This window comes from Ixodes scapularis, unplaced genomic scaffold (assembly GCF_016920785.2).
Source record: "Ixodes scapularis isolate PalLabHiFi unplaced genomic scaffold, ASM1692078v2 PGA_scaffold7__128_contigs__length_106722199, whole genome shotgun sequence".
In the NCBI taxonomy this organism is placed as follows: domain Eukaryota; kingdom Metazoa; phylum Arthropoda; class Arachnida; order Ixodida; family Ixodidae; genus Ixodes; species Ixodes scapularis.
Genome location: NW_024609882.1, coordinates 57,247,824 through 57,264,213, shown reverse-complemented (window position 1 = coordinate 57,264,213; position 16,390 = coordinate 57,247,824). Strand labels below are relative to the sequence as shown.

At 46.3% G+C, this 16,390-nt stretch overlaps 1 protein-coding gene across 1 annotated transcript in view; it reads right to left on the bottom strand.

Annotated features, from left to right (window-relative positions):
• Nucleotides 1-16,390, bottom strand: part of LOC8042742 (MFS-type transporter SLC18B1) — a 61,702-nt gene that overhangs the window by 18,898 nt on the left and 26,414 nt on the right. Inside the window, exons 8-10 of the mRNA XM_040212406.3 lie at nucleotides 6,418-6,519; nucleotides 2,305-2,396; nucleotides 1,415-1,510 (exon numbers count right to left, since the gene is read on the bottom strand). Coding sequence (XP_040068340.1) covers nucleotides 1,415-1,510; nucleotides 2,305-2,396; nucleotides 6,418-6,519 — 290 coding nt within the window. The remainder of the gene's footprint in view (nucleotides 1-1,414; nucleotides 1,511-2,304; nucleotides 2,397-6,417; nucleotides 6,520-16,390) is intronic.

The window sequence follows — 16,390 nt, the reverse complement described above, 5'->3', positions numbered from 1 at the left end:
AACTTGAATTTGCCCTGTCCACAATCTTCGGTATCAGTTCCTGCGTCATGTGGTTTATAGTGGGTGCACCGGTGGTTACCAGTAATTTTCGATAAAGTTTTGCTGTGACATTTTCAAAGACCCCATGTTTTTCACAATTTATCTCTTCATTTTAGGGTGGGTGTTCTTTTGGGATTTTACCGTAAACATGCATGGGAATGAACGAAACTGATTAACCAAATAAATGGTGGCAATTAACCGGGTTAAAATTTTAATCAACGTTTAGCCCTAGTTAAAAGCTTCTTAATTTTTCTGCACCAGTCCCAGGTGTTACATCATGATAAATAATGCATAAAGAACTCCCCAATTTGTTGCATCATGTTTCGCCGCATCACACCAGCGCTCTCAAGTCAAGTTTCACTGCTTCACACCGGCCCATGCACCTCAAGCTCGGAAGAACGGCCGCCGCCGAGGAGTATATTGGTCGATTTCCACGGTCTAGAAATTTTGCTCACTATAGAAGGTCAACCTTCTGCAGTTAATACATTCAACCCCAAATCTAAAGGCACAAGGCTATAAAAAAAATATCGCCTAGCTTAGACATCCATCGAATGCAATTTCCCCACTAAATTTAGCTGGGAGTTTGTGACGTCACTTCAAGCGACACCATGATGATTTCCCCAATAAATTTGGCAGAAAATTAATGTCAGGTGACCTGACATCACATGATTCTGTCAAGCAGCCTTAGGTCACGTGACATAGTGAGGTCGTGCGGTCAGACTGACACGAGAAAGAAAGGTCCATGAAGGGTTCCCACGTCAAGCTATAGCTTTAAAAGAATGTCTACCTATACAGGAGTAAATAAAATAGTGAGTGCTTTTCTTGACATGGTTGCATTATGTCCTGTCCAACTAGTCTCATCAGGGACTTCTATTAAACACAAATATGGGAAAGGTTTCTCAAACACTAAAAATGTTCCCTTTCAAAAGTATGTTTGCTGAAAAAGAATTCCAGCTGGAGTTATAAAAGAACCCAAGCTCAGTTTACATTAAATGTAAAATATTTGCATTTAACAGTATTATGTTAGGTTTACAGTCAATTCTTAATATTTGTATATGATTTCCAATAAAAATGTCATATTCACACACCCCTAATGAGAATCCATTGCCTCTATTTTGAAATCACAAGGTGTTGCCTAAAAGTGTAGAGAGTTTGCTCACCTAGTACAAAGTAACGCTTTGAGTTTTGATTCAATAGAAATAGCAGTTCTTTGGATAAAAACAACAACAACTTCTATGTGCTTTACTATGTTCCAATTCCAAATGGTTATCACACGGCACATGCATGAGCATGGTGTTTGTTTTGGGATATGCTTTGGGGCACATTGGATCTGCCCATCACATGACATGAGTTACAGGACAAAAGGAACACTTACGTAGCTGCGCGAATGATGCTTTCCATTGTAGGCACATAGGCAATAGCAAATGAAATGCCCAGGGCTGCCAATGTCGCCAATGTCCCCCACAGGTTGCTGAAACAGGGTTTTCATATTTGTAACTTGGGTTCTGTCATCCAGACACAGCCCTACGAAAAACATAGGGAAAACTAAAGGATATCAAGCATGGCAAGGCAAAAAAAGCCTGCATATCTGACATCGCCTTAAGAAATAGTATGACTGTGGATGCAAAAAGCAGACAAGTAAGAAAAAGAGCAGAAATCCGTTGTTGCCAGTTGAGACACCTCCCCGTGCTACTACAGTCTAAGCTCGTTATGACAGACCTTGATCTTGACCAAGATTTCGGTCTGTTCTAAGAAGAGTATGTTGTATGCAGATATGAAGTTGAATGGGGGAATGGTATGTAGAGGAAACCCAGCCGAACTTCACAAATCAATAAGTTATATCCAAATTTTTGTTGTATCCAGGTCTGCTATAATGAGCTTAGACTTAGTCTTCCGACGCATTGTGTTTAATTTATTTCGCCTTTAACTATCGTTCTTGTTCTGCCCAGATGCAAAATGAGGAATTATAAAAATCGCACGAAATGAGATATAGATGCATCCCTCGGGCCTATATATTTAATTATCCAAGACTTCGTTAACAGTGAAGCCTGTCCCATAGCAAAACCATTAAGATTGAGGCATTCTCAAGATGCACTCATTTTTCTGTTTCTAGTTTCAAAAACAACTGGGAGCAACACCTGAGTTCCAGACACTTACTTGATATTATTCCAATCTTTGACAACTGCAAGAATGTAGCACTGATTCTGTATCATACCAATGACTTTAGTCTAAGGAAGACCAATGTGCGGTAGAGACACTGCATACCTTGGAATGCCAAGAAAAGGGGCAGGTCCCATGAAGAGCTGAGCAGCTGCCATGATGATCAACCCAATGATCATGATGGGAATACGTTGCTCCTGAAAGGGGAAAAAATTTGTTTACTTTTAGAGCGCAGCTCTTAGGCGCCCGTTTCCGGCTCGAGCGGCGTCGCCGTCGGCGTAACCGCGACCCCCCCCCCCCCCCCCCCCCCCCCCCCGAGGAGCTCGGGAGGACCTCGGGAGGGCTTCGGGTTCCTTTGAGAGGACCTCGGGTACCCTCAGCGAACCTAGGGGGGGGGGGGGGGGGGTCACCTCACTCCCCCCCCCCCCCCCCCCCGAGGACCTCGGGAGGACCTCGGGTTTCTTCGGGTGGACCTCGGGAGGACTTTGGGCTCCTTCGGGAGAACCTCAGGTACCTTCGGTGACCTCGGGGGGGGGGGGGGGGGGGGGGGGGAGGTCACGTGACCCCCCCCCCCCAGAGGTCACGTGACCCCCCAGGTCACTTGACTCCCCTCAGGTCACGTGACCCCCTGAGATCACGTGACCCCCCCTCAGTACCCTCCCCTACTCCTCCTCAAGAGCTGCGCTCCAATTCGGCGTTACAGTGAGTTGTAAACGGCTTTCATTTTTTTACTTAGATTTAAACAAAGCTGCCGTGTAATTCTGTATGTAGCCTGTGTAACATGCTGGAATTTCAGGATCGCAGGAGTGCAGTGTATTTCTTTGGTTCGAGATGCACGCCTGGCTTGAGTGAGGAGTCCCTTTGGTAGTGACTGCTCGGCGAGGCTGCGTGGCCGTGGCAGTCGGGGGACAGGGGACCGATGCGGCGGCCCGTCCCTAATTCCACGGTCGGTTTGTATACACTCATTGTGCCGTTGATGGCTCGTACCATCCTGTGTCGTTGACATGTAGGGGATGTACCGGGAATCGGCTACTGTGGGCACAAGAGGTATCACGTACGTTTGGGGGGGTCGATAATTAGGATGTTTACAGAGTCGGCGGCGGAAGGCCGTTTGGGTTTGGTGGCGCCAATTTGAGTTGTTATTCGACTTTGCTAGTCGGCATATGTGCAGCCGTCCTTCGGAGAGGACAATCCATGTTAGAGGGAGAGCGTGAAAGAGAGGGAGATGAGGATAGCTATGCTAAGAGCGTGAGCCTCAAGGGGGGAAGTTAACTAAGAGACTTCAGAGGAGTTCAGATCAAAGGCACATGGAGTGCGATGCTGAGGAATCGAGTGGAGAAAGTGCAGATGTGTGACTGTGAGAGGCTATCGAGTTTTGATAACGAGTGAACTTTAACAATGTTGTAATTTTTGTGTATTGCGGTTTGGCCCTGCGAGAACTTTTTTACGTTTTTAATTTGCACAGAACCTGAGCGCACTGAACGTAGTAACTCAAACTTTTCTTTTCTCAAATTACGCTTTAATTTAAAAGTTATAGGCAAATTAAAGTTACAAAAACAAGCAAAAAAATAGCCTCCTTCATGACGTCCTTGGTCGCTTGAGTGGCCGTGAACTAGAGGAGGAGTAGTGAGCTCAGCGAGCGCTCACGACTGCTGCACTCCGTGTCGACGGCTCGAGAGGGCGCCACTAAACCATGTTCTGGATAGGCTGTATGAACCGGGCAGCCAGGGCGGCTCGCATTGTATTTGCCTCGCAATTAAACACTCATTCGGCATGACACTTCACATTGGCCACCACAAACGATAGCAAACAGGGGTAAAGATCAGTTCATAACGGGAGCCACTTTGCACTGCCATACCGCCAAACGGCCAAACCGCAAGTCACACCTGCTCGCTGAAGGCATTTGGAACGCCCAGAACCGGTCGGATCCTCCAGCCCGTATATGACCGCAGCGCCGCTGCGTACATCTGGGACCTTTCTACGCTTGCCGCTCGTCGGTGCCTGATCCCACAACCCCTTTTTAGTATGCGCCGCCTTTTCCACCGTTTGGTGGCGGGTTGTCGACGGGTCATTTCTTGTTTCCGTACTTTATAACTTGCATTTGTTTCTTTTCTGATCTAAAATACTGAACAAAAACTGCATTGATAAATAACTGAAGCAATTCGTGCCACTTATATTTTGTATTTCGACTAAAAACAAGCTTTTAGTGGCTCTGACCTGTAATAAGCCCAGGACCAAAGACTTCACATATCGCGCGCTTTCGGCACTGCGGGTCGCCCCCGTAGGTAAAGGAGATTTCCGCGTCGTCCGGTTTAAATAGGACGCACTGATATTTAGTTACTCTCTGCGTGCCAGCTGGCTTGCCTGAACCCCAAGATATGTGGAAACCGCAAAAAAGGTAGACGCTTAAACATGATTCCAGCCAAGTTATTCAATCCTAAAAGTCCACAATCCCGACATCCCTTAAACCCAAGAGAAGAGACCCTTGGTTGGCAATTGGCGACCATGACGTCAGCACAGACCCCGAAGACAACGAGCAACTTCACGTCTTGTGACAACGAGGAGATAAACCTACCGTAAAATACTGAGCCTGTGTCGTAAAATACTGTACCCGTGTCGCAGTAAGCGCCCACATCCTACTTTTGGGACACTTCAAATGTAGGCAAAGGACATATCAAGCGCCCACTCCGGAAGTCTTCAGAGCCCACCGAGATAACCGAACTCGGGATCCTTCAGATCAGCCACTCCTCCAATAAGTCGGCTCAAAGCGGCGAAGCCTGACGACAAAGCACCGACGCGAGGCAGGCTTGGCGAGAGCTAAAAATTAGGGGTTCTGCCAGATCCCTACCATACTCGCATACACCTTTGACTCAGACGAAACGGAGGCACACCCTACCATGTGGCTCTGCTGTTTTTCTGCCCTCGGACAGAACAAGCGCCCAGTGCCCACCCCCCCGTCTTTGTAATTATCACCAACTTCTGCAAGGGCACGTGCTTCTTACTTTTAATTTAAAGCGAAATCCACTCACAACGATACCACACGTAACGATGTACCGCTTATAACGATCAGTTTCTAGAGTTTATAAACTAGAAATGCTTAGTTTCTAGTCCAGATACAATGATAAAAGGTTTTAATGACTGAAATTCTGGGTTTTCTCCTTATCGTTACAAGTGGATTGCTGTATGAGAAAAAACTGACTCATTGTTTATGCTGCAGTATTCAGATTCAATGCCCACCACATAGTATGCTGCAACGTAAGGACTGAGGAGATGCTCGACCTCTGGACGCCCAAAGAGAAATGCCATAGATCGGTCGGCATGAGCATACCGAAAAAAACAAGCGACCATCGAAACATATTTAAAAATCACCCCCAAAAGGAGAAATACACTGCCCAATGCTTAGTAAGCCTCCGAGCTCCCGATCAAGCACTCAACAGGGTGGGTGGAGCTACTTTCGCAGTTCTTATGTTGCAGCGCACCAAAAACAACAAATAAAAGTTTCATTGAACTATTTGGTAAAAAAAACAAACAAGAGTAATGAAACATGTCTTAATACACATGGAATGCACAAGATACATGGAATGCACCCCAGCTACTTCTCCACATAATCATCACACAAATTTAGGCAGTGATTATGATGTGGCACAAGGTTTCGATGCCCTCCCCAAAGAACATAACCTGACAGATTTTCAGTCATTCCATCATGAGTTGAGCGAGGCTGTCGGTCACCACAGACATTTTTTTTTCACATGCCCGCCCTCAAGGACGTCTGCCCGTCCTTCCCGAAGTTTCACGCAGTTTCTTAAATAAGCATCACACGTCTGTGGCAAGTGACGGTCTTGCTGACGCACGCGACGAAATGACTGAGAACCTCGGCGGCAACCCTCTGCGGGGAGGACATCCAAAAACCTGTGTCATGTCATAATAACTGCCCTAATTTGTGCAGTATTTGTATGAAAAACAGCAAGAGTATGTATCTACATTTTGTGTCTACTAAAAATTTTTCATCACTTCTTTCTCTACCTATTTCATCAAAACTTTAAAAAAAAGACAGCCCTTGTACGAAGCATGAATGCTTACAACAAGCTCGTTAAAAACTACCACCGAGATAATTTTCTGCTTCAACAGAAATCCTCTCAGCATCTTCCTCAAGCCCACATGCCAAAGCTTGCCTACCTGACGTGCTTTCACTTCCTCGAAAGCTGCTGAGACACTTACCGTTTTCATGCAGACATAACCGACCAGTGGAGAGCAGATTGCAAAGGCGGCCGATGAGACCAGGAAGAAAGTGCCCACGATGGTGGTGTCGGCATTGAATTCCTGCAGAGGCGATACAAGACCCCATGAAATGCATTACATTAACAGACTGAGGTAAAATAGTGCCAACACAATGATAGGAAGAAGAATGGGATCGAACAGAGTACTATTTTACCTCGATACGTTCAGTAACATCCAACTAGCTAAGCTATCAACCTTATTACTTTAACATATATTCATTGTTGACATTCACTGAAATAGTAGCATGGTAAATATTTTTAACATTGCATATGGCTTCCACTGGCAGACGACATGAGCTGATGTCTGTTTTGTTTAATTGTTTTAGAGTGTGTCATGTCTCGTATAGTCAAATGCCCATTTAATGAAGTAAAATAAAGTCCCAGCCAGCCCTCCTAGGTGTTCAATATGTTTCTCTGATTACTGCAATGAATTTCTGTTTAACACAATGAATTTCTGTTTAACAAATATTTCTGTTCAACAAAGCATTTGCGTGGCTCCACAAAGCAAAAGTGGCTGGTACTATGATTTTCCTAGGTGAAAAGTAATTGATTTTACATGAACGGTTGGTCTCAAGTGATGCGAGTAAAGAACAGAAATACTGCAACGGTGGCAATGGCCTACACTGCCGCTGCACTGCTGTTGCCCCACCTTTGCGTCGTCTCCGCCATTGCTGCGCTGCACGTACTAGGTCCAAATAATTTGTTAGTGTGCAGCCCTGTGCCTAGATGGCGCTACATGACTATGTTGCTGCATAGGAAGCCTGTACGCAGCAACATAGTCACATGGTGCCCTCTAGGCACACGGTTGCAAACTAACAAATTATTTGGACCCAACACCGAGGCCGTGAAGCACGACAGCGTTGGATGCGCCTCCGCTGTGCGCATTTGTGCAAACCTCCGTTTTGCTCACTGCTGATAAAGTGTGTACCACTCCGCTCCAAGCTTTTTTTTTTTTTTTTTGTGCTTTGTTTAGACGGTTAGTTTCATCTCTTTCATGCTGTCTTGGCATTTGTTCGACTGACACTCCGGTTTTTGACAACATCAAAGATTCCCAATCTTCCTCGATCTGAGCCTCAAATCGTTCTGCCCTGCAGCGATAATATGGAGTCCAAGAAACGTGATCTGTGACTCGACTCCCGCTATGCCAAAATCTAAGCAGAGCCGCACAGGAAAATGCGCCTCCTCTTTGTGCCAAACAGATGGGAAAAAGGACTCGGTGACTCAGCCGGCTCGGTTGTGCGCGTTTCCCCATCTTTGCTCCTCGCTGCACCGCGCACTGCAACTGTCACGTACCGAGTGTGTGGCCGATTCTACCGTACTGCTACGGTACAGCCAGCAGTGCTGCCGTGTCCACTTCTACGGGAGCAATACAGTCGCTTCGAGAGCCTCCTCCGAATGACACGTAGCGGTGCAAACCGCCATCCGATTTAGAAAAGACCAAATTTACGCAGTCGGCGAGCGTGATCGGGGGGTCAATGTCGGTGGACTGATTGCTGCGATTCATATTTCGTTAAGTCACTTAAGTTTGCTGTGTGGAAGTTTGGACAGCAGGAAATTAGCCTGAAGCAAGGAGTGCCTGGCGCCTCGGCTGTATGTGACAGACTTTGCCAGTGGCGGTACGACCGCTAGCATGGTGTCTTTAAATTGCATCACGCAGTGGTGAGTAGTACACGAATGCGTGGCAATACAATATTCATGTAGAAAGAAATTGGGATAATCGAGCTTAAGATGCCCAGATTCTGGAGTGTGAGCTCTTGCCCGCTCCAGGATGCGATGCGATAGCACACTCGGCCATATTTCCCTCTTTTGATATGCAAATTGTCTACGTACGAAACCTCATTTCTGATGTTGCCCACGCAATATTTGGCACCATACTTTTTCCAAAAACACCTCAAATGTTGCACAGATACATCGATGTGCGATAGCAGAAATTCGGTTTCACGCAATTGATTTTCTGAGCTCAACAACAAGGTTACCTGTACTACGAAAAATATTGCCATTTCTGCAGATTTCGTTATACAGCATAGACCACTTACAACGTGAAAAGACGGTGAGAGTGCAGGCGAGCTGGTGGTACTGAAAGTTCTTCCGATTTCTTCCACTGCAGTCTCAGGTGTAATACGACATGATTTACTTACAACGTAACCGCTTATAGTGCAGGACCGGGTATAACGCTCCTTTCTGAACCACCGGTTTGCCTCCCATAGAACTCCATGTAATTACATACCGCTTAAAATGCAGGTGCACGAAGGGAAACACCGGTTATAGTGCGATTTTTGGAACAGCCCGGCGACCGCGCCGACTGACCGACGCAGAGAGCACGCTTCCCTGTGCGACACTAGATAACGGCGCAAGCCGAAAGCGGCACTCACGGGGCAAGAAGGTTGCTCAAAGAAGCGGGGAGAAGCGAAGAGGGAGGCTTTGGTTGCCATAGCGACGGAGGGATGCATGTACGTGTCGTTCACGTGCGTGCGTCCCTCCGCAGCGTTGGAAACAACCGCAACAACAGACCAATCGCAGATCGAAAAGAAGTGTTCGCGCGCGTTGCATGCCGGTCGCGGGCCGGCCGGCTGGCTGCTTCTATCAGCAAACATGGCGTCGGTTTTGGTCGTCGACGTAGACGGCGTGGTAGAAACTCATCGTTCCGTGTAAAAGCGCTATCCTTGACTGTAAATTTTCGTTGTGTGTCGCTATGATAACCCAGCACGTACTAGAAGGGAAGATCCACCTACTCGTGCGGCGATGCTGTAGCGGCACTCTCAAGACGGCAGAAACGCCCGTGTCGTCGTGTTTTTTTACTTCGACTACAGTGGTGCTACAGTGGTGCTTTCTAAGCATTTATGTTTTCGAACATCGCTCGGATTTCTTATTTGGAGCATTTCATGCCTGTGCTCAAGTTGAAGGTATTACTGGCGCGTACTGTATAAAGGATGCGAATTTTCACGCGTTTTCATCGCCGGAGAAAAGTGATTAGGGTTAGCAATCCTGAACGCTCGCAACGTCCGTCCGCAACCCGCGACGCCGTTAAAAGGCTGCGCCAGGCAAAAGTCGCTCATTTTTTTCAAACTGTGTGACACACTTGAGAGAGAAGTGTACTAGTCTGGTGAAATAAAGACTTTCCTCAAACTAAGCTTTATTTTTCATCTAGCCTAAAATAAATTCCTTTACAAAGGTAAGTTGTCTCATGGCATGCATTTTGGCCTGAAAAATTGTTGTTTCGGTTATAGCGCGGTACCGCTTATAGTGCGGATTTTCGCGACTCCCGCGACATACGTTATATGCGGTCTACACTGTATAACTGTTTGACTGTACAAGTATTTTGCACTGCCGAGTTGTAGGGTGCAAAGGCTCTTTGAGGCTTCGTGGACTGCCCGCTACACAAAACAAATCCACAAAATAAAAAAAAGATTAAAATGCTTGTTTTTAGAGTGCAGCTCTTAGGGGCCTGTTACCGGCTTGAGCGGCGTCGGCGTAACCAAGGTCACCCCAAGGTCACGCGACCCCCAAGGTCATCCCAAGGTCACCCCAATGTCACGTGACCCCAAGGTCACCCCGAGGTCACGTGACCCGCGAGGTCACGTGACCCCCCCCCCCCCCCCCCCCCGAGGTCACGTGACCTCCCCGATGACGTCATCGTCATTGATGACGTCACCGGCATCCGCATCATCATCGTCACTGATGACGTCATCAGTGACGTCACTGATGACTTCACCGGCATCCGTATCGTCATCATCATCATCACTGATGACATCATCAGTGACGTCACCGGCATCCGCATCGTCATCATCACGGATGACGTCATCAGTGACGTCACGGATGACGTCATCAGTGACGTCACTGATGACGTCACTGACATCCGCATCGTCATCATCGATGATGACGTCATCGGAGTCCGCATCATCATCGTCACTGATGATGTCATCAGTGACGTCACTGATGACATCATCGGCATCGTCACGTGACCCCCAAGGTCACGTGACCCCCCCCCCCCCAGTACCCTTCCCTCCTCCTCCTCAAGAGCTGCGCTCTAATTCGATGTTACAGGGAGTTGTAAACGGCTTTCACTTTTTTATGACAAGTCAGAATATGAGGTGGAATAGCCTAATGCTTTAGATTTTTGTTTATTATTTCAGTTCTAACTACATGTCACATGAGGTTTTCCAACTAATTTGGCAGAGAAAATAAACAGACCTTTTGCTAAATCACTGAAGCCCCAAGGAGCGTGCTTCGAGCATAATTAGATGCGCTCTATTTGCAGGCATCTGCAGCCGTCACTCTTCTAAAGCAAAACTCTAAAACAATTAGCACTTTGCACACATTGGTTCCATATTTTGGTCATTTACTCTGAAGCTTTTATACTGATAACTTGTAGTGCTGTGCGAATATTTCAATTTTCGAATAGTAGTTTTAAATAATACACTATTCGATATTTGCTTCAAAATTAACTATGACATTTATATTTTTCCAAGTGGCAGGTTGGCCCCGTTGAGTGCACTTCTTATTGAGCACCGGTGCACAGCGGGGGAAGCAACATCTGCGAAGACGAGCTCCGCGAGTGTTGCTTTTCTGCAGTACACCGGTGCTCGAAGAGAAACGCACTAATCAAGGCTAACCCACCACAATCAGCATTTCAAGAAGTACAAATACCACAGTCACGTGCATAGGAGACAAGCACACTTTCAAAGCGGGACAGTGCAAGATTGCGCCTAGTGTATTTAAATAGACATGGAAACTTCATGAATGTTAACACCTGCATTGCAGTAAAATTTTCAAAATTAAACTGCAACTACATATTTTGGAAGAGTATATGTCAGGTAGAGTTGCCCTAACTCATCATTTGAAATTCTTTTATTTATTTATTTTTTTTTTTTTTTTTTTCAGATTTTAGAAAGGATATTTGCATATACAGGGGTGGAACTCATGAGATGTACTTGGGAGCAGCCACAGGAGCAGCTGAGGCAGCTGTTTTGGAGCAGGATAGGAGCAGCTAAAACTACATTCTGGAGCAGGCTAGGAGCAGCTCAGATCAGCTTTCATTGCACTTCAGCTTGTGCCTTAGAGAAGCACAGGAACAATTTCAATTGCGCTTAGCAGCACAGATGAACATGAGTGGTTAGGGACCTAGGTAGATGGGATAACAGTGTAACAGATGCGAAAACTTAAAACTTTGTGAGCCTTAATGAAAACCAGAAAGCAAGTACCATATGTTTCTAAAGATAGTGCCCTTATAATTTCTGAGTGGTTTACAGCTGCCCAAAATGCAAACCAGCACTGCTTATAGCACAACCCACACACGCTCGACATAGTAATTATATGCGCGAACCACGTGACGTATGTAAGCAATGGACGTGCAGTTGCGTGGAGGAGCAGGGCAACAAATTTGAGTTTATACTATTGTGCAATTCAATATCGAAGCAGCAGACTACCATTAACATAGTTACCGTATTCGAGGCGATAAGCAGGAACAAGGTTAAAGTACGCTGAGCAGATCTATCGCTCGCGTGAGAGCTGCTAGCTGGCAAGGTTTCGGATCGGACCGCGTTTCAGTTCTATCAAATCACGCTTTATCTTGCGGGAATGCGATTCCAACTTCTAACGATGAAGTACTAAAAGTAATCTTTTGTTATTTTGTTTTCAACTGGCTGAGGTCTGGATCCCGAGCCGCAGAGCTTCAGGCAATCTGACGCTTAACGACTCAATTTCACCTTGGCCGACTTGCTTAACCGTTAATGGTTTAGAATAACAATCCAGTCCCAGGTGATGTAGCGCTTGGAATCCGACCCCCAAGATTTTTCGCGCGCTTCCGACTCGGGATACATAGAAGAATAAACAGAACAAGGGATTGCAAGGCGGACCAAGCTAAACACGCTCATTGCTGCCAATCGAGTTAATAAAAACCGAAGTCAAGACAAGATACAATTTTTTTGGCACACGTTTTGTGATTTGGTGCATAATAGTGTAAGGTACTGGCTGTGGCACAGTTTCCGCAACATAGCGCACGACCTCGCAGACAAATGCATCTGGCGCAAAATGGAGCAAATGGCGCAGTTGTTCCACCCCTGCATATGGCAAGATTTATAACTCCCATTCGTTAGGTATAGCTGGACATCTCTATAGGTTTGCTTTTATGTAAAATCAGTCATTTCTTTGGGGCCCCAATTCAGGCACATTTGAATTTCTGAAGTTACGGTCATAAATATACAATCGTAAAGTTCCGAGAGAACGCTTCTCCCCGAGAGATCGCCCATCCAGTTTATTGAGATGCATATCCATACCATATAAAAATTCGGAAACATCCCCTCGATTATTGCGAGATATAGATTACGCGATATCACACTATATCAGACTATCTATGATATTGGCACGAGTCAAAAATGTGTTTGCCGCGGGTTCCCTCGCTTTTATCGCACCGTGAAATGCGAATCTCTTGCGTTTGCAGTCTGTGGTGTTTGTTCTCATGACGCGAGAGTTCGCAGAGGGTTCCCACACTTTTGTCCGTCTGCCATGCAAGAACATGGTTTTGTTTCACAGCATGACAGCATGGCTGATACCCGGCACGCTAACGTCGGAGCATCCGCATACACCCACACCTACCATTGAAACAAAAAAGACTTGAAAAGAGAATTACAAGACGCCAAGAGTGCGAGTTGTGAGACAGCGGGAAAACAATGCAAGGCCGGATGGACAATTGATGCAGGGTACTTTCTGTTGGGCGGCCGCTTGCGCCACATAATACACACACGCTCAATTACGGTACCCAGTTTAGATTCGGTTTTGAAAGACGACCGAAATTAGTTTTTTGGCGCAGGCTTGGCACAAATTATCCATATTTTGGCAAAATGTAGCAGGACGTATCAGGGTTAGCCCCTTGGCACAATTTGGCGCAATTGGCACCGCAATCACATAACTGAACTTCTCTTGAAAGTATGGACTGATACCATGACATATGGTATATTTAACTTTGTCTTTTCCAAGCTGCATTTTTCTGGCGGTCTCGCACGTGGGGAACATCAACAGAAACAGCGAGGCAGACGCTGCCACTGAACAGAAATATCCACGAGTCATTATAGTGTTCAAGCACCACATGATCTCGGCCTTTGTGACTTCATTCTTCAATAAAAAGCCGCCCACCGACGTCTTCACAGAGGGGCTAAGAGCTTCTGTGGTGGTGGTAAGACGCATTGCTGGAGAGCTACAAGCCCTAGTGCTACCTACGGACAAAACGCACGCTGCTGTCGCAGAAGGCAAGTCCACATTTGTTGCAGTCTTGAAAAATGATACGACTGGGGTCTGGGAAGCGCTTCGCAGAGATTTCATAGCAGCTTGATACTTCTCACTCTCGACATGACTAGTAATCACCTTTTTCTCCATGCTGCTCAGGGAGAACTTCTTGCAGCACATTGTGCAGTGAGCACTACAGTGTAGACTGCATATAACTTATGTCGCGGGAGTCGCAAAAATCCGCACTATAAACGATACCGCATTATAACCAAAACATAAATTTTTCAGGCCAAAATACATGCCATGAGACAACTTACCTTTGTAAAAGAATTTATTTTATGTTAGATGAAAAATAAAGCTTAGTTTGAGGAAAGTCTTTATTTCACCAGACTAGTACACTTCTCTCTCAAGTGTGTGACACATTTTGAATGAAATGAGCGACTTTTGCTTGGCGCAGCCTTTTAACGGCGTCGCGGGTTGCGGACGGACGTTGCGAGCGTTCAGGATTGCTAACCCTAATCACTTTTCTCCTGCGATGAAAACGCGTGAAAATTCACATCCTTTATACGTAGGGTTCTGCGTTTTCGGTTTCTATTTTTTCGAAATTCGGCGTACTTTTTTCGGTGTTTATTTTAAAATTCAATTTTCGGTTTTTTTCGGCGTATATTTATGACCACAAAAGTTTATCGGCTTTTTTCGGTGAATATAAAATAAAAACCAACGGACACCGGATCGGATGATCCTTGTAGCTCTGATATTTGTGTTCACTCAAAGAATAACGCCACAGGTACATTGAAAAAGAAATGGACACCTTATTTGGCAAATGTGTGCAGCTCTAATAGAAACAAGGAAAAACCTGAGAAGCAAAAGCAGGTCAGATATGAAGCCTATGCCCGAAAAACATAGAATTCACCTTCTGTACATCAGGATTATGTTATCTTATAATAGTACACCCAGATGTACGTTCCCAGGTTCTCCACATTGATCCGCACTCCTTCTTTCCTGTTAATATGACCCTGAGCTTCGGGAATGCCCTCTCAACGCTAACACTGGCAGGCTGAGGAGATGAAGCGCTGCCTGAGCCAAAATCGGCCAATCAACCAATTGTGACCGCCGAAAGAGAGACGGTGCGACTTTGTGAAGCTCAACACAGCATGCAGAGCTTGCATCAAGTCAGTCTTCCTTACAACGAGTTCGAGAAATCGCTCGTACATGGCGAAGTTATGGGGCATTTCGGACTTCACGTTCCGATCGATGATGCGCACATTATTCCAAAACGTCGAGATGGCATCCGTGTATCCCATACATTCGGACACGTTTCGATAGACACTGTCGTTCCACGTTTTCGCCACGGCTCTGCGGTACGACTGGAAGGTCAAAGTGACCTTTTCCAGTTAAAACTGAATTTTAGAAAATTGATTCGACCTACTTTTTTCGGTTTTAATAAAAAAATGCCGAACCTAAAAACTGACCTTTTTCGGTAAAAACCGAATTTCCGAAAAAAAATTCGGCGTACTTTTATCGGTTTTTATCGGTTTAAACCGAAAACTCCGAACCCTATTTATACGGTACGCGCCAGTAATACCTTCAACTTTAGCACCGGCACGAAATGCTCCAAATTAGAAATCCGGGCGATGTTCGAGGACACAAATGCTTAGAAATCACCACTGTAGTCGAAGTAAACAAACACAATGACACGAGCATTTCTGCCGTCTTGAGAGTGCCGCCACGACATCGCCACACGAGTAGGTGGATCTTTCCTTCTAGTATGTGCTAGGTTATCATAGCGACACACAACGAAAATTCACTGTCAAGGATAGCGCTTTTACGCGGAACGATGAGCTTTCACCACGCTGTATACGTCGACAATCACAACCGACGCCATGTTTGTGGATAGAAGAAGCCGGCCCGCGACCGGCATGCAACGCGCGCGAACACTTCTCCTCGACCTGCGATTGGTCTGTCGCTGTGGTTGTCTCCAACGCAGCGGAGGGACGCACGCATGTGAACGACACGTGCGTGCGTCCCTTTATCGTTATGGCAACTGAAGCCTCTTTCTTCGCTTCTCCCCGCTTCTTCGAGCAATTTCCTTGCCCCGTGAGTGCTGCTTGTTGCCAGCGCCGTTATCTAGTGTCGCACAGGAAAGCGTGCTCGCTGCGCTGGTTGGTCGGCGCGGTCGGCAGGCTGTTCCAGAAACCGCACTATAACCGGTATTTCCCTTTGCGCACCTGCATTTTAAGCGGTATGTAATTACATGGAGTTCTATGGGAGGCGAACCTGTGGTTTAAAAAAGCCGCGTTATACCCGGTCCGGCACTATAAGCGGTTACGTTGTAAGTGGTCTATAGTGTATTTGGATCATTTGGAACGGGTTGAATCCAACTCGCATTCGTGGATATGTCCGGGTTTGTCCAGTCCATGTTGAAGGAGCACTTCTTTGACAGCGACATAGTCACTTTCACATATCTCCACTCCAGGAAAATAACATAATAGAAAGCCCTACCCAAAGCCACAAACGCACGTGGCAGAGCTCGTAGAGTGCAGGCGTCCACTGCGTTTATGGGGCAGCGTGAAAACACCATATCTGACAAACGAATGGATCGCTAGACGCGCACCTCTCAGAGGGTCGATGAACGACGGCTGTTCTTTTCTGAGCGAGAGGCGACTCGCGCCACACGTGCGAAGTTCGATCTG